The following is a 26,933-nucleotide window of genomic DNA, read 5'->3' as shown; positions in this document are numbered from 1 at the left end:
GGGCATGGTGGCAGGAAGCTCCATGAAGTCGACATCAGGAACAACAGGAGGGCGTGGCACCGGCGTATGATCACGTAGCGAGCGCGGAAGCAGGCGAAGAGCCCGGCGATTGCGCCGGTGAATGGAGCCATCAGGCATGCGAACCAGGAACGAGTGGGGAGCCACGCGGCGGAGAACTTCGGCAGTCGCCGACCAGCCACCCTCTGGTAGGTGGATGTGGACGTTGTCTCCAGGCGCCAGGGCAGGAAGATCAGTTGCCCGAGCGTCATGTGCCACCTTCTGCTGAGCACGCTGCTGTCGCATCCTTTGCAGTACTGGAGCATAGTTGGGTGTAGGGACCAGAATGGATGGCACAGTGGTCCTGAGGGCGCGACCCATCAACAGCTGGGCAGGTGAGAGGCCAGTGGCGAGTGGGGCCGAGCGATAGGCCAGCAGGGCTAAGCAGAAATCCGATCCGGCATCAGCAGCCTTGCAGAGGAGCCGCTTGATGATGTGATCGCCCTTCTCCGCCTTTCCATTGGACTGAGGATGCAGAGGGCTGGATGTCACATGTGTGAAGCCATATGAAGCGGCAAAAGAAGACCATTCTTGGTTTGCAAAACAGGGCCCATTGTCCGGCATGACGGTAAGCGGAATACCATGGTGAGCAAAGGTTTCCTTGCATGCCCTGATGACAGCGTACAATGCCAAATCGTGCAGGCGTATGACCTCTGGATAATTTGAAAAGTAATCTATGATGATGACGTAGTCCCTGCCAAGCGCATGAAAAAGGTCCACACCCACCTTCGCCCAGGGGGACGTCACCAACTCATGGGGCTGAAGCGTCTCAGGGGGTTGCGCCAGCTGAAACCTTTGGCAGGTGGGGCAGTTGAGCATCATGTTGGCGATGTCGTCGCTGATGCCCGGCCAGTACACAGCTTCTCTGGCCCTCCGCCTGCACTTTTCAACCCCGAGATGGCCTTTGTGTAGTTGGTCGAGGACCAGCTTGTGCATGCTGTGCGGAATCACAATCCGGTCCAGCTTTAGGAGGACACCGTCAATGACGGCCAAGTCGTCCCGGACATTGTAGAACTGCGGGCACTGTCCTTTGAGCCACCCTCCCGTCATGTGGCGCATCACACGTTGTAGAAGGGGGTCAGCCGCAGTCTCCCGGCGAATACGGGCCAGACTTGAATCATCAGCTGGCAGATTTGCCAATGTGAAGGACACCTGCGCTTCGACCTGACAGACGAACCCCTCCGAGTCGGGCGGTGTGCTCACCACTCTGGATAGGGCATCTGCAATGATGAGGTCCTTTCCCGGGGTGTAGACCAGTTGGAAGTCATACCTCCGGAGCTTGAGCAGAATGCACTGGAGGCGAGGGGTCATTTCGTTCAGGTCCTTATGCATGATGCTGACCAGGGGGCGATGGTTGGTTTCCACGGTAAACTAAGGGAGACCATACACATTGTCGTGGAACTTGTCTATGCCGGTTAACAAACCCAGGCACTCCTTCTCGATCTGCGCATAGCGCTGTTCTGTGGGGGTCATGGCCCGCGAGGCATAGGCGACCGGGGCCCATGATGCAGTGTCGTCCTGTTGCAGGAGTACCGCCCCAATGCAGGAGTGGCTGGCATCAGTCGAGAACGCCAATACCAGGGCTTAATTTTGAGTTCCTCCCATTCCTTCTGGTGTGCGGGCAGCCACTAGAACTCCGTGGACTTCTTCACTAGGTGGCGATGAGCCGTTGTGTGGGAGGCAAGGTTGGGAATGAACTTTCCCAGGAAGTTGACCATCCCTAGAAAGCGTAGCACTGCCTTCTTGTCTGCCGGCTGCGGCATGGCTGCAATGGCGCTCACCTTGTCTGCATCTGGACGCACTCCTGACCGGGATATGTGGTCCCCCAGAAACTTTAGCTCAGTTTGGCCGAAAGAACACTTGGCTCGGTTGAGGCGCAGGCCGTGTTCTCGTGTCCGCGCAAAGACACGCTGGAGCCGACTGATGTGCTCCTGCTGTTTATCTGAATATCATGACACAAACTACTGTCCCTCTTCCACAAGGCCGTAGGTGAGACCAAGCGCGGGGCTTTCCAGCTCATCCCGTGGTGAGACCTTCCATTCCTGCCGGAGGTGAACACGGCGGGTTCCCCGGCAGCGGGTTCACTGGCAGCGGGTTCACTGGCAGCGGGTTCACCGGCAGCGGGTTCACCGGCAGCGGGTTCCCCAGCAGCAGGTTCACCGGCAGCAGTTCCCCGGCAGCGGGATCCCCGGCAGCGGTTCCCTGGCAGCAGTTCCCCGGCAGCGGGTTCACCGGCAGCAGGACGATGAGCCACGGTGTCGGCATCGGCAGGACTGGGAGATCCAGCGGGCAGCCAATGGCCGCCTTTGCTGCCACCCCACATCATGTGATGTTGCATCACTTCCTGTGATGACTGAGCAGCATATTAAACTATACAAAAGTCCTTTCACCATTCCAAAATAATACATCAACAGCACCGAGTAATGGAAGCTAACCAGGAAGCAGGCTGGGATCTCTGAACGGTGAAATTCTGGGCGGGAATCAGCCCGGGGCTGGGCTGGAGAATCCCCGCAACGAGTCGCGTCGCTCCGACGCCGGCACGCGATTCTCTCCAGGGATGGGCCGAGCGGCCGTCGTAAAAAAGTTCTCAGCCGGTTGGAACTCGCCGTGGAAAGGTCGGGGGGGGGGGGGGGCGGCCTGTGGGGTGGGGAGGGGGGGTCCCGACCCCGGGGGAGGCCTCCGATGTGGCCTGGCCTGCGATCGGGATCCACCGATCGGTGGGCCGGCCTCTCTGGCTGGGGGCCTCCTTTCCTCCGCGTCGGCCCCTGTAGTCCTGCGCCATGCTGCGTCGGGGCCGGCACGTTGAAGGGAGCCACTGTGCATGTGCGCGTTGGCGCCAGTGCCACTGTGCATGCGTGGATCCCGCGGCGCCCATTCCACTCCTGGATCAGCAGCTGGAGCGGCGAGAACCGCTCCAGTGCCGTGCTGGCCCCCTGTAGTGGCCAGAATTGCTGATCCTGAGGCCGTGTTGATGCCGTCGAGAAACGCGACGGCTTTTCAACGTCGTCAACACTTAGCCTCAGGATCACAGAAACCTGCCGTCTGTGTCTGAAACACCCCTTCACCTGAAGCTCAGCAAAGATATAGCCCCCCCCCCCCGCCGTGCGCCCCCCCCGCTGTGCACTCCCCCGCCGTGCGCCCCCCCCCACCGTGCACCCCCCCCTGCCATCCCCCCCCCCGCCGTGCGCCTCCCCCCCCGCCGTGCACCCCCCCGCCATGCGCCTCCCCGCTTCCGCCGTGCACCCCCCGCTGTGCGCCCCCTCCCCACCCCCCCTCCCCCCCGCCGTGCGCCCCCCCGCCGTGCCCCCCCCGCTGTGCACTCCCCCGCCGTGCGCTCCCCCCCACCGTGCACCCCCCCCTGCCATGCCCCCCCCGCCGTGTGCCCCCCCCCCGCTGTGTGCCTCCCCCCCCCCCCCGTCGTGCGCCCCCCTCCCACCCCCCTCCCCCCCCCCGCCGTGCGCCCCCCTCCCCCCCCACCCCCCCTCCCCCCCACCTCGGACTGTATCGAGCAAGCCGAGGCTGTGCTCTCACAGCTGGCTGAGGGAGGATGTGAAGCTGGGTTCTGAGGGTTGAGAGGCGGCTGAGTGTGTGGGAGATGAATTTCTGATCAGATATTGAGATTGTGTCTGCTGAAACATCTCTGGTTGGCTTTGTGCAAACTGTCAAACTAATCACCGATAATAAATAATTCACTAATCCCGACAGGCCCGCCCGCTCTGGCGATGCCGAATGCCTGTTCTCAGTGGGCTGAGCTGGAGGTGGGAGAAATCGGGAGCTGGAAGTCCCCGAGCTTCGCCCTTCAGAGAAGTTGGTAAGACAGAGCGAGCTGGAGGCAGAGACTAAACTTCAACACAAACCGCCACTGAGACCGAGACATGCTGTCAGCGTGGCAGCGGTATCATCGCACATTACTGACTCGCTGTTGATGTAGGAACATGTTACTGACGCAGGTACATATTAACCCACAGCACTGAAACCGCCAAATGTCATTTCCACTGACGCTGTACCATGTGATGCTCACCAGGGTTGTACAAAACACATTCTCCCTCTGTTTTCTCAACTCTTCCATTCTCGCTCAAGAAAAATAGTTTGTGTGAGCATCACTGCCTGGGCAGCATTTCTTATCCATCCCTAATTACCCTTCAGCCAATTCACAGTCAACCGCGTGCTGTGGGTCTGGAGTCACATGTAGATAGAAACCTACATAGAAAATAGATCAGGAGGAGGCCATTCGGCCCTTCGAGCCTGCTCCACCATTCACTATGATCATGGCTGATCATCATTTCCCTCACCTCAGTCCTAAAACATAGAACATAGAACAGCACAGTACAGGCCCTTCAGCCCACGATGTTGTGCCGACCATTTATCCTAATCTAAGATCAACCTCACCTACACCCCTTGAATTTACTGCTGTCCATGTGCCTGTCCAAGAGTCGCTTAAATGTCACCAATGACTAATGACTCTGACTCTACCACCTCTGCTGGCCGTGCGTTCCACACACCCACCACTCTCTGTGGAAAGAACCTCTGACATCTCCCCTATACCTTCCTCCAATCACCTTAAAATTATGTCCCTTTGTGACAGCCATTTGAAAATGAAATGAAATGGGCTTATTGTCACAAGTCGGCTTCAAATGAAGTTACTGTGAAAAGCCCCTAGTCACCACATTCCGGCACCTGTTCGGGGAGGCTGGTACGGGAATTGAACCGTGCTGCTGGCCTGCCTTGGTCTGCTTTCAAAGCCAGCGATTTAGCCCTGTGCTAAACCAGCCCCCGGGGAAAGGTCTCTGGCTATCCACTCTATCCATGCCTCTCATCACCTTGTACACCTCTATCAAGTCACCTCTCTGCCTTCTTCACTCCAGTGAGAAATGCCCTAGCTCCCTCAACCTTTCTTAATAAGACATGCCCTCCAGTCCAGGCAGCATCCTGGTAAATCTCCCCTGCACCCTCTCCAAAGCATCCACATCCTTCCTATAATGAGGCGACCCAAACTGGACACAATAGGTTTACCCCTTATCCTCAAACCCTGACCCCGAGTTCTGGTCTCACCACCATCCAGAACATTCTTTCTGAATCTACCGTCTAATCCTGTTAGAATTTTGTAAGTTTCTATGAGATCCCCTCTCACTCTTCTGAACCCCAATGAATATAATCCGAACCGACTTAGTCTCTCCTCCTATGACAGTCCCGCCACCCCAGGAATCAGCCGGGTAAACCTTTGCTGCTCTCCCTCCATAGCAAGAACATCCTTCCTCAGATAAACCACTCGCCATTGCAGGGACCATGATAACCCCAGTAATTTATGGGCAGCTCTTGGTAAGGTTCCCACTGCTCGCGGTGAAGGGACAGGGCCCAGCCTGTTAGGCCGTGACTGGGTGCAGAGCCTCCACCTGAACTGGCAAAAAGCTTTTCAGGTGCAGACTGGAGCCCCCTACGAGGGGCTAGGCAAGTAGCCCAAGGTTTTCCTGTGAGGGTTAGGGAAAGTTCAGGGGCCATGGTGAAGATTGAGGTGGATCAGGACGCACAGCCCAAATATTTTTGGGCCCACCTGGTTCCTTATGCGCAATTGGCAAAAGGCAAAGCTGCATTAAGCCAGTTAGAAGCCTCGATGTTATTCGGCCGGTAATTCGCCGATTGGGTGGCGCCAGTGATTCACATGTATAAAGTGGGCAAGACAGTGAGGTATTGCGGCAACTACAAGCTGATGGTAAATAGGGCTTCCTGGTTGGACAGATACCAGGGGCGAAATTCTCCGGAAACAGCGCGATGTCCGCCGACTGGCGCCCAAAATGGGGCAAATCAGTCGGGCATCGCGCTGCCCCAAAGGTGCGGAATGCTCCGCATCTTTGGGGGCCGAGCCCCAACCTTGAGGGGCTAGGCCGGTGCCGGACGAATTTCCGCCCCGCCAGCTGGCGGAAAAGGCCTTTGGTGCCCCGCCAGCTGGCGCGGAAATGACATCTCCGGGCGGCGCATGCGCGGGAGCGTCAGCGGCCGCTGACAGCATTCCCGTGCATGCGCAGTGGAGGGAGCCTCTTCCGCCTCCGCCATGGTGGAGACCGTGGCGAAGGCGCAAGGGAAAGAGTGCCCCCACGGCACAGGCCCGCCCGCGGATCGGTGGGCCCCGATCGCGGGCCAGGCCACCGTGGGGGCACCCCCCCGGGGCCAGATCGCCCCGCGCCCCCCCACCAGGACCCCGGAGCCCGCCCGCGCCGCCTTGTCCCGCCGGTAAGGTAGGTGGTTTAATCTACGCTGGCGGGACAGGCGGGACTTCGGCCCATCCGGGCCGGAGAATCGCGGGAGGGGGGGGGGACGCCAACCGGCGCGGCGCGATTCCCGCCCCCGCCGAATATCCGGTGGTGGAGAATTCGGCAATCGGTGGGGGCGGGATTCACGCCAACCCCCGGCGATTCTCCGACCCGGCGGGGGGTCGGAGAATCTCACCCCAGATGCCCCGCTGGCTGGCGGTCATTCATGCACACATGCGGTTGGCGTGTTGCCTCCCAGGTGCCAGGGTGCGTGATGTCTCGGATCGTGTTTTCGGGATCCTTAAGGGGGAGGGGGAGCAGCCCCAAGTCGTGGTCCACATAGGTACCAACGACATAGGTAGAAAAAGGGATAGGGATGTAAGGCAGGAATTCAGGGAGCTAGGGTGGAAACTTAGATCTAGGACAAACAGAGTTATTATCTCTGGGTTGTTACCCGTGCCACGTGATAGCGAGACGGGGAATTGGGAGAGTGAGGAGTTGAACACGTGGCTACAGGGATGGTGCAGGAGGGAGGGTTTCAGATCCGTCTCCGGGCTATTAGGGAGACAAAGGCCAGAGCTTCAGCCTCTCTCACCCCCTGGACTCCCGGGTCTTCGGGCACTCTGAATATTGCTACCTCTGGACTCGGGCCCTGTCAATACCATCGGGGCCGTTATGAATATACCAGGGGCCCTTTGGCGTGTTGCCGGCTTGTGAAATTCTCCAGAGGGCCATGGAGAGGCCCCGCACTGTGAGGATTGCCGCGTGTGGCGGTTTATCTCAATGGCGTCTTGGTCACGGGGACGTCAGAACAGGAACACCTGGAGCAATTTGGATGAGGTTCTCCGCCGCTTCTCAGAGACGGACTTTGCCTACGAAGGGAAAAATGTGTGTACCACATGACGGAGGTAATTTATCTGGGCTTCCATGTGGACCAGGATGGGCTGCACTCTGTCACAGAAAAGGTGAGAGCGATCCAGCAAGCCCCTACACCTAAGAACACAACTGAACTGAGTTCCTTCCAGAGTTAGTAAGCACTCTGGAAAGTTCATCCTCGGTCCCGTGAATATGTTGGCTCCCTGGCATGGAGAGCACAACAGGAAGAGGCGTTTGTGAAAGTCAAGAAGCAGTTGACCTCAACGGGTTTGTTCACGCATTGCGACCCCGCCAAACTGCTCATAGTCACACATGACGTCTCGCCGAACAGCATTGGAACCGTTTTGTCCCATCGCATGAACGATAGTGGAAAGCGACGGTCACGTTTGCTTCCAGGGCATTGGCTGTGGCAGAGCGCAACTATGCCCAGGACAAGAAAGAGCAGTTGGCCGTCACCGGTATATTTTCCGTGAAAAAAATCTCACCAGTACTTGTATGGCCGTTAATTCACAATCCTTACAGACCATAAGCCGCTACTGGGACTTTTAAAGAAGTCAAAGCAATCCCCGCATCGTCTCCGTGAGGATACAGAGAAAGGCCCTTTTAACGGCAGCATATGAGTGTCAACCAGGTACCCAAATCACAAATGCGGATGCGTTAAGTAGACTGCCTTTACCACGCGCCCTCCGTCTTCTCCTCGGTCTGATGGAGTGGTGGCCACATTAATCTTTCTTGACACGCTGCCGGTTTTGGCCTCCCAGTTGCAGGAATTGATGCAGACGGATCCCAGACTGTTCAAAGTCCACCTCATAGTATCTGTACAGGGTCACCATCAAACGTTATCTGAGGAGTTCAGTCCATTTTCCACCAAGATATCCAAATTCAGTATTGAAGACAGCGTCCTGCCGTGGGAACGCAAATCTGTTGTCTTTACCGAGTCTGCCTGCCACAAAGGAAGACATGAGTAATGTCCCGGACACTCTGAGAAACACAAGTTTTAGGGAGGAGCTGAAGGAAATTAGTATTAGTAAAGAAATGGTTTTGAAAATTCTGGCCTCGAGGATAGAGGATTGTGTTCCGGGGGTGATGGAGGAAGACCAGACGGGGTTTGTCAAAGGCAGGCAGCTAACGGCCAACGTTAGAGGCTCTTGAATGTAATCATGATGCCCTCCGAGAGGAGGGAGGTGGAGGTAGTGGTCGCTATGGACGCGGAATAGAATAGAATAGAACATACAGTGCAGAAGGAGGCCAATTGGCCCATCGAGTCTGCACCGACCCACTTAAGGCTCACTTCCACCCTGTCCCCACAACCCAATAATCCCTCCTAACCTTTTTTTTGGACACTGAGGGCAACTTACCACGGCCAATCCACCTAACCTGCACGTCTTTGGACTGTGGGAGGAAACCGGAGCACCCGGAGGAAACCCACGCACACACGGGGAGAACGTGCAGACTCCGCACAGACAGTGACCCAGCGGGGAATCGAACCTGGGACTCTGGCGCTCTGAAGCCACAGTGCTATCCACTGTGCTGCCGTGCTGCCCGTGTGCGGAGAAGGCCTTTGACCGGGTGGAATGGAATTATTTGTGGGAGGTCCTGGGTCGGTTTGGGTTTGGGAAGGGCTTTATTGACAGGGTTCGGTTGCTGAACCAGGCACCGGTAGCGAGTGTGCGGACGAACCGGGGGAGACTGCACCGGGGGACAAGGCAGGGAAGTCCCCTCTCCCCACTGTTGTTTGCCTTGGCTATAGAGCCATTGCCGATGGTGCTGAGAGCGTCAAGGGAATGGAAGGGGTTAATCCGGCGGGGGTGGGGGGAGGGGGGGTGGTGGGGGGTGGGGGTGGGGGGTGGGGGGGAGGTGGGGGGTGGTGGGGGGGGGGTGGGGGGGGTGGGGGGGGGGGATGGAACATAGGGTCTCGTTATATGCAGACGACCTACTCCTGTACATTTCTGACCCGTTGGGGGGATGGGGGAGATTATGCGGATCTTAGGGGAATTTGGCGGGTTCTCGGGGTACAAATTGAACATGGGTAAGAGCAAGGATTTTGTGATTCAGGCGAGGGGGCAGGAGACTGGGGGAGTGGTGGGAGGGAGTTTTCGGTACTTGGGTATTCAGGTGGCACGGGGTTGGAAGCTGCTACACAAATTAAATCTGGTCCGATTAGTTGAACAAATGAAGGAGGGCTGGCGGGGAGGGCACAGGCCGTGAAGATGACGGTTCTCCCGAGTTTTCCAGCGCCTCCCTATTTTTACACCAAAGGCCTTTTTAAGCCTGAATAAGGTGAATACGGTGATGGCTGGGTTTGTGTGGGCGGATAAAACTCGACGAGTAAGGAAAGGTACTGCTGGAGCGAAGCCGAGGGGGGTCTTGGGGAGGGGGGGGGGGGCTGTTGGCACTGCCAAACTTTAGGAACTACGACTGGGCAGCAAATATAGCCATGACTAGGAAGTGGGTAGTGGGGGAGGGGTCGGTGTGGGAGGGGGGGTAGAGGCGGCCTCATGTAAGAGCACAAGTTTGGGGGCATTGGTAACAGCTCCTCTGCCGTTCTCGCCGGCCCGGTACTCCATAAGCCCGATGGTGGTGGCGGCTCTGAGAGGTTGGGGACAGTGGCGGAAGCATATGGGAGTGGAGGGAGCGTCGGTGTGAGCTCCAATTTGTGGTAATCACCGGTTTGTCCCGAGGAGGATGGATGGGAGGTTTTGGAAGTGGCAGAGAGCAGGGATTGAGAGGCCGAGGGATCTAATTATTGATGGGAGCTTTTCCTGTTTGGAGGATCTGGAAGAGGAATTTGAATTGCCGGGAGGGAATGGGTTTCGCTATCTGCAGGTGGGGGATTTTGTGCGAAGGCAGGTTGCGACCTTTCCGCTTCTACCGCCACAGGGGGTACAGGACAAGGTAGTTTCTAAAATGGGGGTGGGGGAGGGGAAGGTTTCTGAAATCTATAAAGAACTTGTGGAGTGGGAGGAAACTCAGATAGGTGAGCTGAAGCGTAAATGGGAAGATGAGCTGGGAGGGGAGGTAGGGGCGGGTCTGTGGGAAGATGCTCTGAGCAGCGTCAACTTGTCCTCATCATGTTCCAGGTTCAGTCTGATACAATTCAAGGTGGTTCACTGGGCTCACATGAGCAAGTTTTGGGGGATAGAGGACAGGTGTGTGGGAGGGCCAGCAAACCATGTCCATATGTTTTGGGCATGTCTGGAGTTTAGGGGATTCTGACAGGGGTTTGCAGATGTCAGGTCCATGGTGTTAAAAACAAGGGTGGCGCCGAGTCCAGAGGTGGCGATTTTCGGAGCGTCGGAAGTTCCGGGAGTCCAGGGGGCGAGAGAGGCTGATGTTTTGGACTTTGCCTCCCTGGTAGCCCGGAGACGGATCTTATTAGAGTAGAGGGACTCGAAGCCCCCGAAATCGGGGGTATGGGTTAACGACATGGCTCGGTTTCTCAGGCTTGAGAAAATTCAGTTCGCCCTGAGAGGATCAACATTAGGATTCAGCCGGAGGTGGCAGCCGTTTATTGTTTCTTCAGAGAAAACAAAACTGTCAGCAGATTCAATAGGAGGGGGGGGGGTTAGGGAATGAGGGGGATACGGGGAGTTAGGTTATTATTTTTTGTCCAGCTTAGGCGGGAACAGTGGGAGTTGGAGGGGCGGGGGGGGGGGGGGGGGTTACACACTGAACTATGTTTACATTTGTATTTGTATCTTTTGTTGTTATGAAACCATAAATGCTTTAATAAAATGTTTGTTAAAGAAAAAGGAAATGGTTTTGGAAAAATTAACAGGATTGAAGGTGGATACATCCCCAGGGCCGGATAATCTTCATCCCAGCGTACTTAAGGAAGTGGTCCCAGAAATAGTAGATCCATTGGAGGTCATTTTCCAAATGACTCTGGAATGGTTCCTACAGATTGGAGGGTAGCGAGTGTAACCCCACTATTCAAAAAGGGAGGTAGAGAGAAAACAGGGAACTATAGACCAGTGAGCCTAACATCAGTAGTGGGGAAGTTGCTAGAGTCCATTATCAAGGATTTCATAGCCCAGCATTTGGAAAGCAGTGGTGTAATCAGACAAAGTCAGCATGGATTTACAAACGGAAAATCCCGCTTGACAAATCTACTAGAATTCTTTGAAGATGTAACTAGTAGAGTTGACCAGGGAGAACCCGTGGACGTGGTATATTTAGGCTTCTGACAAGGCCTCACATAGCAGATTACTGTATAAAGTTGAAGGGCATGGGATTACGGGTAGTGTCTTGAGATGGCTAGAAAGCTGGTTAGCAGCCAGGAAGCAAAGAGTTCTTTTTCTGATTGGCAGGCAGTGACTAGTGGGGGACCGCAGGGATCTGTGCTAGGACCCCAACTGTTCACATTATATATTAATGATTTGGATGAGGGAACTAAATGTATTATTTCCAAATTTGCAGATGATACAAAATTGGGTGGGAGGGTGAGCTGTGAGGAGGATGCAGAGATGCTTCAGCGGGATTTGGATAGGCTGAGTGAGTGGGCAGGTGTACGGCATGTGCGACGTTCCCCACAGCAGAATGCCGTCTTCAATACTGAATTTGTCTGTGTGGAGTCTGCACGTTCTCCCCGTGTGTGCGTGGGTTTCCTCCGGGTGCTCCGGTTTCCTCCCACAGTCCAAAGATGAGCAGATTAGGCGGATTGGCCATGATAAATTGCCCTTAATGTCCAAAAAGGTTAGGTGGGGTTACTGGGTTACGGGGATAGGGTGGAGGTGTGGGCTTGGGTAGGGTGCTCTTTCCAAGGGCCGGTGCAGACTCGATGGGCTGAATGGCCTTCTTCTGGACTGTAAATTCGATGAATCTATGAAGATTGGGCCCTTGCTGTGTACAAATTGACTGCTGTGATTCTGAGATTCCAACAATGATTAGATTTCATTTTGCATCATTGGCTGGAGAGCACTTGAGGATGTCCTGTCTTTATGAAAGGCGTTTGCAGGATTAGCATATAACTTTTCCACATAACTGACAATTTACTTGTATGGAATAAATTCCAATAAGTCGCTCTGCTGGGAAAGAGACAGTAAATGTCACTGCTGCTTAATGATTCTGTCAGTTGAGCTGCTGATAAGAAGTTTGTCAGTGATTGTGATAAGGTCGTCAAACATCCGCTTCTATATTCTACCCTCACCTTGAGACGTAGTCAGCGAGCGAGTTTATTTGACTCGCCTTCAGATTAATTAGGCTTATTATCGACAGGAAATCCAGGACGGAAAGGGTTAATCCTGTTGCTAACGCTCACATTTGCACCGAAAAGCGATTATTTAAATATTCTTTGATGATTTTGTTGAACTGAAACTTTCTACGTTCCAACGACAACATCAGGAAAAAATCTTAATTAACTATAAAATGCAAAGGGACATCTGGAGATTGTGAAAGGTATTTCCTTAAAATCTTTCTCACTTGTTGATTTACCTCATTCTCTGCCTCCTGCTGATTGTTGGGCTCTTGTTCTCGAATATCTCAGATCAGGATGTAAAATTCACAAATAAATGTCTAACTGGTTGTATAGTAACCTCATCGGCAAATTTTGTTTCTTTTTTCTCTAATTCATTTTAATTATCGTTATTTTCATCAAACAATACTGGCAGCGCAGCACCTTTTAAAATGCGGGAAGATAAAGTGGGGTTGGTGTATATCAGCGAATTTATTTTTCAGCCTGTGTGACAGTCACTATGACACAGAACAAAGATAAAACAGCTTAGAATGATGGTTCAGTGAAGTGAGCAGAATTGTGATTACACACGATAAAAACTCAAACTCTGCTGTTTGAGAATTGCTATATTGTTGTAAAAACCCTCTGTCATCGTTCCCCAATCTGCACCTGTTTCTGACTCCAATGTTTTATTTTAAATATTCAGTCCAAGATGGTCCTGAAAATGAGGTGTTAGATGTTGAACAAACATACAAATAGCACATCCAATCCTTTCTGTTTTTACACAGTTTGGCCTTTCAGTCCCCACACAGTAATCAAAATAATAAACTGTTGACTCGGGGCAGCACGGTGACGCAGTGGGTTAGCACTGCTGCCTCACGGCGCCGAGGTCCCAGGTTTGATCCCGGCTCTGGGTCACTGTCCGTGTGGAGTTTGCACATTCTCTCCGTGTCTGCGTGGGTTTCGCCCCCACAACCCAAAGAGGTGCAGGGTAGGTGAATTGGCCACGCTAAATTGCCCCTTAATTGGAAAAAATAAATTTAAAAAATAAGATAAACTGTTGATTCATCAAAACAGGACAGAATGCAACCACTGAGTTTGCAGGGTGTCTGCTGGGATTAAATATTTTTACTTTTCACACAATGCTTAAAAGGTCCTGGGCTTTAGAAGCAGAGGGTAAGATGATTATGATAAACATTTCTAAAACACTGATTCAAACTCAATTGGAGTACTGTGTTCAATTTTACGCCCCACATTTATAAAGGGTAGTAGAGAGTGTAGGTTTGAGGGACTTTGGGGAGATGAATAGATTGTCAATGCTGGGACTGTCCTCCTTAGAGAAGAGAACTTTGAGAGGAGAAGTGATGGAGATATTTAAAGTCATGAGATAGAGAGAAATTGTTGCTATTCAGACGGAAAGAAGCAGAGGGCAGAGATTTAATGTTATTAGCAGAAGAAGCAATGGCGACACAAACAAAAATGTTTTTACGCAGCAAGTGGGTTGCTCTGGTTTCCTCCCACAGATGTGCCGGTTAGGTGGGGTTACGGGGTTGCGGACATTAGGCAGAGGAGTGGTCTTTCAGAGGGTCGGTGTAGACCCAATATGCTGAATGGCCTCCTCCTGAACTGTAGGGATTCTATGGTTCTGCAGATCAGGAAAGCACTGCCTGAGACTGTGCTGGACTCAGGTTCAGCTGTGACTTTCAAAAGAGAATTTGGTAAGTATTTGAAGAGACCCCTCCTATCCAGGCTTAGCCCTCTCCCAGACCCTTCCGTCAGGCAGAAGGTACAGAAGTCTGAAGACCCACACATCCAAACATAGGAACAGTTTCTTCCCCATAGCTACTAGACTCTTCAATGACTCCCCCTCGGACTGATCTGTTCCCTGTAAGAACACTATTCACGACGCCCTATGCTGCTCTTGCTCATGTATTTGCTTTGTTTGGCCCCTTGTTCCGCACTGTAACCAATGACTGTTTGTCGATGTGCCATTTGTCAATGTTCTCTGTTGATTATTCTTTTTATCTAATATGTACGCACTGTGTACGTTCCCTCGGCCGCAGAAAAATACTTTTCACTGTACTTCGGCACATGTGACAATCAATATCAATCAGTCAATCAAAAGAAGGAATTTGGAGGCAAAAGCGGAAAACTAGATTAACTCAGTTGCCCTTGCATGGACATGAGCTAGCATGGACCAGACAGGCCACATGGCCTCTTCCTGTCCATTCTATGATTGTTTGATTTTAATCCCCCCCCCTAAAATAATCCATAAACTCTGATCAGACGCTCCCTTACTGCTAGTCCACTCCGAACATTAGCCACTCTCTACCCCAGTCAGCCTGGGTCCTCCCTCAGTGGGATTTGTGATTTAAGCAGTTTGCTTTGGGCCTGGCCAATAAGAATTAGCCTCTGGACAGTTTTAGACATAATCCTCACAGCCCGATTAGGAGGAAGAATCCCTTTCTGTGATCACCGTCACTCACTCCCTCCATCTCCTTCATGATACAATAACCTCTGATCTGAATCTCACTTCACTGTTATCTGCCCAACACAGAGATCCAGCCCATCATCGCTGCCATCTCTGCAGTTACTGACCCACATCACCACCTCCAACTGTCAGTCAATTTTTTGGGGTTTTATCCTTCACACTTTACTCAAATTCATCCTGTAACTGGAGCCTGGGATCAGATTGTGTGATGTACAAATGATTTATTCAGGATTACTAACACTGAATTGACAAATCACTGACTCTGCCACTCTCGCCCTGCGACTTATTTTTCCTTTTTTGTCTACAGGAGCCTCGAGGGCAGAAATCAGTAAGTTCTGAATCAGTGAATTATGTTAAACCCTTGGAGGAGAGAATATTCCACAGGTTTAAGATTCTGTGAGAATGAGGGTAAAGAAACCGTTTACACACGGATGGGGGGGTGGGGGGTGCTCCCTGTGTCTGTCAATAGCAGCAGATCTGTGGGTGGGAGGCACAGAGTCACTTGGTGCTGGGATTAGGGATGAGTGTGAAGAGATATTTCCCCAGTGGACAGGGGAGATGGGAGGGTGGGGTAAGCTGGTGCAGGGGCTGGAACAGGGTGGGGGGGGGGTGCGGTGGAAGAGGGTGAGGAGGGTGTGGTGGAGGGTATATGGCAACAGGTTTGTGGGGTAGGGGAGTGTATCAGAGGGTGGGGGAGATGTGGGGTTGATGGAAGGTTTGGGGAGGGTTTGGGGCAGGGTAGGAGGGTATTGGCATGGGGGGGGGAGGGGGGGTTACAGTTATTTTGATAGGGGGCTCCAAGTCACAAACATGTAAATTAGCATTTGTGATGTGTTTGGGGCACTGTGAGGATGTTAAAGGTGCTATATAAATGCAAGTCTGTCCTTCACAGAGTTAAAATCCATCGGGACATATATTGAACTTCAGTGTGACAGTGGCAACATAACCATCACACAGAACAATGAAAAACAAACAGTCTTATCCCCGCAGAGAATATCCAAACGCAGCGATACAGATTCGGCTCAGTACAGCTGCCAAGGCTCACATCAGACAACTGCTTACATCTTCATTAAACGTATGTCATCAAATCTTCTCATGCTTTGTACAACAAACATTTACTGACCCATTCAGTTCAGGAAAAGCCACATCATAATTGGAAGAACGATTATTCTTCAGATTCTAATAACCTGCTCACTTGTAAAGCAGATGCTCAGCTTCCCCATCACCATCACTACCCAACAGCAGTGGTTCATGGACCTCGTGACCCTTAAGCCTCCTCTATCAGGAGAGGAGGAAACCCAGTGAGAGTCAGCACCTTCAGGAGAGGAGGGGGGTCTGTACCCCAGTGAGAGTCAGCACCTTCAGGAGAGGAGGGGGTCTGTACCCCAGTGAGAGTCAGCACCTTCAGGAGAGGAGGGGACCCTGTACCCCAGTGAGAGTCAGCACCTTCAGGAGAGGAGGGGGTCTGTACCCCAGTGAGAGTCAGCACCTTCAGGAGAGGGACCCTGTACCCCAGTGAGAGTCAGCACCTTCAGGAGAGGAGGGGGACCCTGTACCCCAGTGAGAGTCAGCACCTTCAGGAGAGGAGGGGGATCCTGTACCCCAGTGAGAGTCAGCACCTTCAGGAGAGGAGGGGGACCCTGTACCTCAGTGAGAGTCAGCACCTTCAGGAGAGGAGGGGGTCTGTACCTCAGTGAGAGTCAGCACCTTCAGGAGAGGAGGGGGCCAGTGCCCCAGTGAGAGTCAGCACCTTCAGGAGAGGAGGGGGTCTGTACCCCAGTGAGAGTCAGCACCTTAAGGAGTGGAGGACCCTGTATCCCAGTGAGAGTCAGCACCTTCAGGAGAGGAGGGAGACCCTGTACCCCAGTGAGAGTCAGCACCTTCAGGAGAGGAGGGGGACCCTGTACCCCAGTGAGAGTCAGCACCTTCAGGAGAGGAGGGGACCCTGTACCCCAGTGAGAGTCAGCACCTTCAGGAGAGGAGGGGGTCTGTACCCCAGTGAGAGTCAGCACCTTCAGGAGAGGAGGGAGACCCTGTACCACAGTGAGAGTCAGCACCTTCAGGAGAGGAGGGGGTCTGTGCCCCGATGAGAGTCAGCACCTTCAGGAGAGGGGTGGGGGGGTGGGGTCTGTACCTCAGTGAGAGTCAGCACCTTCAGGAGAGGAGGGAAGAAATAGAAAGAGAAAAGTCTGTCGATTCTACACGGCACGGTAGCACAGTGGTTAGCACAGTTGCTTCACAGCGCCAGGGTCCCAGGTTCGATTCCCCGCTGGGTCACTGTCTGTGCGGAGTTTGCACGTTCTCCCCGTGTGTGCGTGGGTTTCCTCCGGGTACTCCGGTTTCCACCCACATTCCGAAGATGTGCAGGTTAGGTGGATTGGCCATGGTGAATGCGCAGGGCTAGGGGGATAGGACAGGGAAGGTGCTCTTTCAGAGGGTCGTTGCAGACCCAAAGGGCCAAATGGCCTCCATCTCCACTCTAGTTAAAATAAAGATGTCATAGTCCCAGATGACCACAGGCTGCTTTCCTCTCTGGGTGGGGGTGGTTGGGGGGGCAGGGAGAGAGAGAGAAAGCTGACCGGTCGTGATTACCACACCCCGCGTGGTGGGTGAGGGGGGGAGGAGCTGACTGGTGGTGATTACCACACCCGGGCGTGGTGGGTGGGGGGGGAGCTGGCCGGTGGTGATCTCCACACCCCGGGCGTGGTGGGGGGGGGGGGGGGGGGGGAGCTGACCGGTGGTGATCACCACACCCCGGGCGTGGTGGGTGGGGGGGGAGCTGACCGGTGGTGACTACCACACCCCGGGCGTGGTGGGGGGGGGGGGGAGCTGACCGGTGGTGATCACCACACCTCGGGGCCAGGTTGCGAAGGCGGGCTCTCCGATTCTGAGGATTGGAGATATGGTGGTGTAGTTTTGTTCGGACTGAGCTGAGGTTCGGTTTCTGATCCGCTCTCTGCTCTGTGCTGTGACCTGGTTTCCATATTTCTGTCTCTGCTCACAGGTTGCCTGAATTGCGTGGACTTTGACATTGGGTCGATTGTGGGGGTTGTAATTGGTGATCTGATTGCCATCATTCTCATCGCTGTTGCCGTTTACAGTATTTCCTCGCCCACCAAACTGAAGATTCATCGAGGTACAAGAGCTCTGTTAACACTCGATAAACCCCAGTTTGGATTCCTCAGTCCATTTGCACGATCTTCCCAGGAACAGGCAGGATCCTCGACACTGTCAGCCTGGGGGTGGGGCTTCATCACGGGAGCTCCCACCCTCCCTGGACCACCAGCCCCATGGGCAGGAGGGGAAACTCCTCCACCAACCGGGGCTCTCACACAGGGTCCCACCCCAGCCGCAGAGAGCTTCCCCTGGAAGGAGTGGAGGGCTGGTGGGGCGGCGCGAGAGCGAGGGGGCAAAATGCTCAATGACAACAAAACGTTCCCTGTTTGGAGCTTTATCCAGAGGAGCGAGATGTCACTCTCCATGCAGACCCTCACCACCAGAGCAACCTCTCAGCTGCAGGTCCCACCTCAAAGACCACTGCAGTGAGGGAGTGTTGCACTGTCAGAGGGGCAGTACTGAGGGAGTGCCGCACTGTCAGAGGGTCAGTACTGAGGGAGTGCCGCACTGTCAGAGGGGCAGTACTGAGGGAGTGCTGCACTGTCAGAGGGGCAGTATTGAGGGAGTGCCGCACTGTCAGAGGGGCAGTACTGAGGGAGTGCTGCACTGTCAGAGGGGCAGTACTGAGGGAGTGCCGCACTGTCAGAGGGTCAGTACTGAGGGAGTGCCGCACTGTCAGAGGGGCAGTACTGAGGGAGTGCTGCACTGTCAGAGGGGCAGTACTGAGGGAGTGCCGCACTGTCAGAGGGGCAGTACTGAGGGAGTGCTGCACTGTCAGAGGGGCAGTACTGAGGGAGTGCCGCACTGTCAGAGGGTCAGTACTGAGGGAGTGCTGCACTGTCAGAGGGTCAGTACTGAGGGAGTGCCGCACTGTCAGAGGGTCAGTACTGAGGGAGTGCTGCACTGTCAGAGGGTCAGTGCTGAGGGAGTGTCGCACTGTCAGAGGGTCAGTACTGAGGGAGTGCTGCACTGTCAGCGGGTCAGTGCTGAGGGAGTGCCGCACTGTCAGGAGGGTCAGTACTGAGGGAGTGCTGCACTGTCAGAGGGGCAGTACTGAGGGAGTGTCGCACTGTCAGAGGGTCAGTACTGAGGGAGTGCTGCACTGTCAGCGGGTCAGTGCTGAGGGAGTGCCGCACTGTCAGAGGGTCAGTACTGAGGGAGTGCTGCACTGTCAGCGGGTCAGTGCTGAGGGAGTGCTGCACTGTCAGAGGGTCAGTACTGAGGGAGTGCTGCACTGTTAGAGGGTCAGTACTGAGGGAGTGCTGCACTGTCAGAGGGTCAGTGCTGAGGGAGTGCTGCACTGTCAGAGGGTCAGTACTGAGAGAGTGGTGCACTGTCAGAGGGTCAGTACTGAGGGAGTACGGCACTGTCAGAGGGTCAGTACTGAGGGAGTGCCGCACTGTCAGAGGGTCAGTGCTGAGGGAGTGCGGCACTGTCAGAGGGTCAGTACTGAGAGAGTGGTGCACTGTCAGAGGGTCAGTACTGAGGGAGTGCTGCACTGTCAGAGGGTCAGTACTGAGGGAGTACGGCACTGTCAGAGGGTCAGTACTGAGGGAGTGCTGCACTGTCAGAGGGTCAGTGCTGAGGGAGTGCTGCACTGTCAGAGGGTCAGTGCTGAGGGAGTGCTGCACTGTCAGAGGGTCAGGTCTGAGGGAGTGCCGCACTGTCAGAGGGTCAGTGCTGAGGGAGTGCTGCACTGTCAGAGGGTCAGTGCTGAGGGAGTGCTGCACTGTCAGAGGGTCAGTGCTGAGGGAGTGCTGCACTGTCAGAGGGTCAGGACTGAGGGAGTGCCGCACTGTCAGAGGGTCAGTACTGAGGGAGTGCCGCACTGTCAGAGGGTCAGTACTGAGAGAGTGGTGCACTGTCAGAGGGTCAGTACTGAGGGAGTACGGCACTGTCAGAGGGTCAGTACTGAGGGAGTGCCGCACTGTCAGAGGGTCAGTGCTGAGGGAGTGCGGCACTGTCAGAGGGTCAGTACTGAGAGAGTGGTGCACTGTCAGAGGGTCAGTACTGAGGGAGTGCCGCACTGTCAGAGGGTCAGTACTGAGAGAGTGGTGCACTGTCAGAGGGTCAGTACTGAGGGAGTACGGCACTGTCAGAGGGTCAGTACTGAGGGAGTGCCGCACTGTCAGAGGGTCAGTACTGAGGGAGTACGGCACTGTCAGAGGGTCAGTGCTGAGGGAGTGCCGCACTGTCAGAGGGTCAGTACTGAGGGAGTGCTGCACTGTCAGAGGGTCAGTACTGAGGGAGTACGGCACTGTCAGAGGGTCAGTGCTGAGGGAGTGCCGCACTGTCAGAGGGTCAGTACTGAGGGAGTGCTGCACTGTCAGAGGGTCAGTACCGAGGGAGTGCCGCACTGTCAGAGGGTCAGTACTGAGGGAGTGCCGCACTGTCAGTGTCAGTACTGAGGGAGTGCTGCATTGTCAGAGGGTCAGTACTGAGGGAGTGCCGCACTGTCAGAGGGTCAGTACTGAGAGAGTGCTGCACTGTCAGAGGGTCAGTACTGAGAGAGTGGTGCACTGTCAGAGGGTCAGTACTGAGGGAGTGCCGCACTGTCAGAGGGTCAGTACTGAGGGAGTGCCGCATGATAACGATTGCTTAAAGACACTCAGTCGTTTGGCCTCCACAGCATTCTGCAGATATGACCATAAGACGTAGGAGCAGAATGAGGCCACTCGGCCCATCGAGTCTGCTCCGCCATTCAACCATGGCTGATATTTTTCTCATCCCCATTCTCCTGCCTCCTCCCCATAACCCCTGATCCCCTTATTGATCGGGAACTGTCTCTCTCGGTCTCAAAGACACATTTGCTACATTTGAAAAAGTGATTGATTGTCTGAGGGGTTTGGGGACATCATGAGATGGTGAAAGTTGATGGAAGAATGTTTTCTCTCCGATTTGAGAAAGTTGTTTGTGTTTCTGCAGCTTCTGACAGACAGGCCCTGGTTCCAAATGATGATTCTGGCCCCATCTACACAGTAAGTGAGAAGTCTGGAGTGAGTGGGGGTGGGGTGGGGGGGGGTGGGGGTGGGGTGGGGGAGGTGGGGAGTGGGGTGGGGGTGGGGGAGTGGGGTGGGGTGGGGGTGGGGAGTGGGGTGGGGTGGGGGTTGAGGGGGGGGTGGGGGTGGGGTGGGGGTTGAGGGGGGGTGGGGTGGGGTGGGGAAGGGGTGGGATAGGGTGGGATGGGGGTGGGGGTGGGGTGGTGGGGTGGTGGGAGGTGGGGTGGGGGGGTTGGGGTGGGGGTGGGGGTGGGGGGGTTGGGAGTGGTGATGGGAGGTGGGGGTGGGAGGTGGGGTGGGGTTGGGGGTGGGGGGTGGGGGTGGGATGGGGGTGGGGAGGGAGGTGGGGAGTGGGGTGGGGGCGGGGGTGGGGGTGTGGGGGTGGGGGTGATGTGGGGGTGGGGGGTGGGGAGTGGGGTGGGGGTGGGGTGGGGGTGGGGGGTGAGAGGTGGGTAGTGGGGTGGGGGTGGAGGTGGGGGTGGGGTGGGGGTGGGGGTGGGGGTGGGGGTGGGGTGGGGGTGGTGGTGGGGTGGGGGTGGGGGGTGGGGGTGGGGTGGGGGTGGGGGTGGGGTGGGGGTGGGGGGGTGAGAGGTGGGGAGTGGCGTGGGGGTGGACGTGGGGGTGGGGGTGGGGAGGGGGTGGGGTGGGGGTGAGATTGGGGTGGGTTGTGGGTGGGAGGTGGGGAGTGGGGTGGGGGTGGGGTGGGGGGTGGGGTGGGGAGGGGGTGGGGTGGGGGTGGTGGTGGGGGGTGGGGAGTGGGGTGGGGTGGGGGTGGGGAGGTGGTGGGATGGGGGTGGGGGAGTGGGGTGGGGGTGGGGAGGGGCTGGGGTGGGGGTGGGGGAGTGGGGTGGGGTGGGGGTGGGGTGGGGGTGGGAGGTGGGGAGTGGGTTGAGGGTGGGGGGTGGGAAGTGGGGAGTGGGTTGGGGTGGGGGGTGGGAGTGGGGTAGGGTATGGGTAGGGGATGGGGGTGGGATGGGTGGGGGTGGGAGGTAGGGAGTGGGGTGGGGAGTGGGGTGGGGGTGGGGGGGGTTGGGGGTTGGGGTGGGGAGGGGATGGGATGGGGGTGGGAGGTGGGGTGGGGGTGGGGAGTGGAGTGTGGGTGGGGGTGGGATGGGGGTGGGGGTGGGAGGTGGGGTGGGGGTGGGGGTGGGGAGTGGGGTGTGGGGTGGGGGTGGGGATGGGAGGTGGGGTGGGTGTGTGGGTGGGGGTGGGGGTGGGATGGGGGTGGGGGTGGGAGGTGGGGAGTGGGGTGGGGGTGGGGGTGGGAGGTGAGGGGGTTGGGGGGTTTGGGGGTGGGGGTGGGGGGGGTGGGATGGGGGTGGGATGGGGGGTGGGGGTGGGAGGTGGGGTGGGGGTGGGGGTGGGGATGGGAGGTGGGGAGTGGGGTGGGGGTGGGGATGGGAGGTGGGGTGGGGGTGGGGGTGGGAGTGGGAAGGGGGTGGGGGTGGGAGGTGGGGAGTGGGGTGGGGGTGGGGGTGGGAGGTGGGAGGTCGGGAGTGGGATGGGGGTGGGGGTGGGGCAGGGTTGGGAGGTGGGGAGTGGGGTGGGGGTGGGGGTGGTATGGGGGTGGCAGGTGGGGGTGGGAGGTGGGGAGTGCGGTGGGGTTGGGAGGTGGGGGTGGGGGTGGGGTGGGAGTGGGATGGGAGGTGGGGAGTGGGGTGGGGGTGGGAGGTGGGGAGTGGGGTGGGGTGGGAGGTGGGAGTGTGGTGGGGGTGGGAGGTGGGGAGTGGGGTGGGGGTGGGGGTGGGATGGGGTGGGGGTGGGAGGTGGGGAGTGGGGTGGAGGTGAGGGTGGGGGTGGAGGTGGGGTGTGGGGTGGGGTGGGGGAGTGGGGGTGGGGGTGGTGGGTGATGGGGGGTGCGGGGGTGGGGGTGGTTGAGGGTGGGGGTGGGGAAGGGGTGGGATTGTGTGGGATGGGGGTGGGGGTGGAAGGTGGGGTGGGGTTGGGCGTGGGGGGTGGGAGGTGGGGGTGGGGGTGGGGTGGTGGTGGGAGGTGGGGGGTGGGGGTGGTTGAGGGTGGGGGTGGGGAAGGGGTGGGATTGTGTGGGATGGGGGTGGGGGTGGAAGGTGGGGTGGGGGTGGGGGTGGGGGGTGGGAGGTGGGGGTGGGGGTGGGGTGGTGGTGGGATGTGGGGAGTGGGGTGGGGGTGGGAGGTGGGGAGAGTGGTGGGGGTGGGAGGTTGGGAGTGGGATGGGGGTGGGGGTGGGATGTGGGGTGTGGGGTGGGGCTGGGGATGGGAGGTGAGGGGGGAGGGGGGTTTGGGGGTGGGGGTGGGGAGGGGATGGGATGGGGGTGGGATGGGGGGTGGGGGTGGGAGGTGGGGTGGGCGTGGGGGTTGGGATGGGAGGTGGGGAGTGGGGTGGGGGTGGGGATGGAAGGTGGGGTGGGGGTGGGAGTGGGAAGGGGGTGGGGGTGGGAGGTGGGGAGTAGGGTGGGGGGTGGCGGTGGGAGGTGGGAGGTCGGGAGTGGGATGGGGGTGGGGGTGGGGGGGTGGGGGTGGGGGTGGGGCAGGATTGGAGGTGGGGAATGGGGTGGGGGTGGGGGTGGTATGGGGGTGGGAGGTGGGGAGTGGGGTGGGGGTGGGAGGTGGGGAGTGTGGTGGGGGTGGGAGGTGGGGGTGGGGGTGGGGTGGGGTGGGAGGTGGGGAGTGGGGGTGGGGGTGGGAGGTGGGGAGTGTGGTGGGGGTGGGAGGTGGGGAGTGGGGTGGGGTTGGGGGTGGGTGGGGTGGGGGTGGGAGGTGAGAGTGGGGTGGGGGTGAGGGTGGGGGTGGGAGGTGGGGAGTGGGGTGGGGTGGGGGAGTGGGGTGGGGGTGGTGGGTGAGGGGGGTGGGGGGGTGGGGGGGGTTGAGGGTGGGGGTGGGGAAGGGGTGGGATTGTGTGGGATGGGGGTGGGCGTGGGAGGTGGGGTGGGGGTGGGGGTGGGAGGTGAGGGGGTGGGGGTTTGGGGGTGGGGGTGGGGAGGGGATGGGATGGGGGTGGGATGGGGGTGGGGTTGGGAGGTGGGGTGGGGGTGGGGATGGGTGGTGGGGAGTGGGGTGGGGGTGGGGATGGGAGGTGGGGTGGGGCTGGGGGTGGGGGTGGGAGTGGGAAGGGAGTGGGGATGGGAGGTGGGGTGGGGGGTGGGGGTGGGAGGTGGGAGGTCGGGAGTGGGATGCGGGTGGGGGTGGGGCAGGGTTGGGAGGTGGGGAGTGGGGTGGGGGTGGGGGTGGTATGGGGGTGGCAGGTGGGGAGTGGGGTGGGGGTGGGAGGTGGGGAGTGTGGTGGGGGTGGGAGGTGGGGGTGGGGGTGGGGTGGGGATGGGAGGTGGGGGGTGGGGGTGGGAGGTGGGGAGTGTGGTGGGGGTGGGAGGTGGGGAGTGGGGTGGGGTGGGGGAGTGGGGTGGGGGTGGTGGGTGAGGGGGGTGGGGGGGTAGGGGGGGTTGAGGGTGGGGGTGGGGAAGGGGTGGGATTGTGTGGGATGGGGGTAGGGGTGGAAGGTGGGGGTGGGGGTGGGGTGGTGGTGGGAGGTGGGGAGTGGGGTGGGGGTGGGAGGTGGGGAGTGTGGTGGGGGTGGGAGGTGGGGAGTGGGATGGGGTGGGGGTGGGAGGTGGGGTGGGGGTGGGGATGGGATGTGGGGTGTGGGGTGGGGGTGGGGATGGGAGGTGGGGTGGGGGTGTGGTGGGGGTGGGGGTGGGATGGGGGTGGGGGTGGGAGGTGGGGAGTGGGGTGGGGGTGGGGGTGGGAGGTGAGGGGGGGTGGGGGGTTTGGGGGTGGGGGTGGGAGGGGATGGGATGGGGGTGGGATGGGGCATGGGGGTGGGAGGTGGGGTGGGGGTGGGGGTTGGGATGGGAGGTGGGAGTGGGGTGGGGGTGGGGATGGGAGGTGGGGTGGGGGTGGGGGTGGGGGTGGGAGTGGGAAGGGGGTGGGAGGTGGGGAGTAGGGTGGGGGCGGGGGTGGGAGGTGGGAGGTCGGGAGTGGGATGGGGTGGGGTGGGGGGGTGGGGGTGGGGTGGGGCAGGGTTGGGAGGTGGGGAGTGGGGTGGGGGTGGGGGTGGTATGGGGGTGGGAGGTGGGGAGTGGGGTGGGGGTGGGAGGTGGGGAGTGTGGTGGGGGTGGGAGGTGGGGGTGGGGGTGGGGTGGGGTGGGAGGTGGGGAGTGGGGTGGGGGTGGGAGGTGGGGAGTGTGGTGGTGGTGGGAGGTGGGGAGTGGGGTGGGGGTGGGGGTGGGATGGGGTGGGGGTGGGAGGTGGGGAGTGGGGTGGGGGTGAGGGTGGGGGTGGGAGGTGGGGAGTGGGGTGTGGTGGGGGAGTGGGGTGGGGGTGGTGGGTGAGGGGGGTGGGGGGGTGGGGGGGTTGAGGGTGAGGGTGGGGGTGCGGAAGGGGTGGGATTGTGTGGGATGGGGGTGTGGGTGGGAGGTGGGGTGGGTGGGGGTGGGGGGTGGGAGGTGGGGTGGGGGTGGGGTGGTGGTGGGGTGGGGTGGTGGGTGGGAGGTGGGGAGTGGGTGGGGTGGGAGGTGGGGGTGTGGTGGGGGTGGGAGGTGGGAGTGGGGTGGGGCTGGGGGTGGGATGGGGTGGGGGTGGGAGGTGGGGAGTGGGGTGGGGGTGAGGGTGAGGGTGGGGAGTGGGGTGGGGGTGGGGGGGTCGGGGGTGTGTGGGGGTGGGGGGGGGTTGGGGGTTGGGGAGGGGATGGGATGGGGGTGGGATGGGGGTGGGGGTGGGAGGTGGGGTGGGGATGGGGAGTGGGGTTTGGGGTGGGGGTGGGGGTGGGAGGTGGGGTGGGGATGGGGGTGGGGAGTGGGGTGTGGGGTGGGGGTGGGGATGGGAGTTGGGGTGGGGGTGTGGGTGGGGGTGGGGGTGGGATGGGGGTGGGGGTGGGAGGTGGGGAGTGGGGTGGGGGTGGGAGGTGAGGGGGGTGGGGGGTTTGGGGGTGGGGATGAGGAGGGGATGGGATGGGGGTGGGATGGGGGGTGGGGGTGGGAGGTGGGGTGGGGGTGGGGGTGGGGATGGGAGGTGGGGAGTGGGGTGGGGGTGGGGATGGGAGGTGGGGTGGGGGTGGGGGTGGGGGTGCAGTGGGAAGGGGGTGGGGTGGGAGGTGGGGAGTGGGGTGGAGGTGGGAGGTGGGAGGTCGGGAGTGGGATGGGGGTGGGGGTGGGGGGGTGGGGGTGGGGGTGGGGCAGGTTTGGGGCGTGGGGAGTGGGGTGGGGGTGGGGGTGGTATGGGGGTGGGAGGTGGGGAGTGGCTTGGGGGTGGGAGGTGGGGAGTGTGGTGGGGGTGGGAGGTGGGGGTGGGGGTGGGGTGGTGGTGGGAGGTGGGGAGTGGGGTGGGGGGTGGGAGGTGGGGAGTGTGGTGGGGGTGGGAGGTGGGGAGTTGGGTGGGGGTGGGAGGTGGGGAGTGGGTTGGGGGTGAGGGTGGGGGGTGGGAGGTGGGGAGTGGGGTGGGGTGGGGAGTGGGGTGGGGGTGGTGGGTGAGGGCGGTGGGGGGGTGGGGGGGTTGAGGGTGGGGGTGGGGAAGGGGTGGGATTGTGTGGGATGGGGTGGGGGTGGGTGGTGGGGTGGGGGTGGGAGGTGGGGAGTGAGGTGGGGCTGGGGTGGGGGTGTGGGGTGGGGTGGGGGTGGTGGTGGGGGTGGGGGGGCGGGGTGGGGTGGGGTTGGGAGGTGGGGTGGGGGTGGTGGTGGGAGGTGGGGGGGGGGATGTGGGGGGGTGGAGTGGGGGTGGAGGTGGGGAGTGGGGTGGGTGGGGGTCGGAGGTGGGGGGGGGGGATTAGTTTCCCGGTGCTGAATCCGAAGGGAGTTCAGGTGCACAGACTGAGACAGGGAAGGTTCTGTGATATTCCCACAAATTGATTGGTTGTCATCCCAGGATCTGGAAGCTGCTTTACTTTGTGTTGCAGGGAATTAAACAATCAGAAAAACAGGAATACAGCCGCCTGGAATTCCGGAGCAAGAAATAAATCCATCCACACCCAACTCCAACTGAACCTCCAGGAAACCCCCCAGCAA

At 58.6% G+C, this 26,933-nt stretch overlaps 1 protein-coding gene across 2 annotated transcripts in view; it reads left to right on the top strand.

Moving 5' to 3' along the window:
* Positions 1-26,933, top strand: part of LOC140398089 (T-cell surface glycoprotein CD3 delta chain-like) — a 313,504-nt gene that overhangs the window by 20,284 nt on the left and 266,287 nt on the right. The window contains exons 3-7 of one of the 2 annotated variants that reach the window (XM_072486315.1): positions 15,153-15,173; positions 15,738-15,920; positions 17,850-17,981; positions 20,888-20,940; positions 26,825-26,933. The exons of the other annotated variant lie outside the window; for it this stretch is intronic. Of the exons in view, the coding sequence (XP_072342416.1) occupies positions 15,153-15,173; positions 15,738-15,920; positions 17,850-17,981; positions 20,888-20,940; positions 26,825-26,884 (449 nt within the window). The 3' untranslated portion in view covers positions 26,885-26,933. The remainder of the gene's footprint in view (positions 1-15,152; positions 15,174-15,737; positions 15,921-17,849; positions 17,982-20,887; positions 20,941-26,824) is intronic. 2 annotated transcript variants of the gene reach the window in all.

The sequence above is a fragment of the Scyliorhinus torazame genome, chromosome 21, assembly GCF_047496885.1.
Source record: "Scyliorhinus torazame isolate Kashiwa2021f chromosome 21, sScyTor2.1, whole genome shotgun sequence".
Taxonomy (NCBI): Eukaryota; Metazoa; Chordata; class Chondrichthyes; order Carcharhiniformes; family Scyliorhinidae; genus Scyliorhinus; species Scyliorhinus torazame.
Note: the sequence above shows the minus strand (reverse complement) of the source record. Positions and strands in the feature narration are given on the sequence as shown.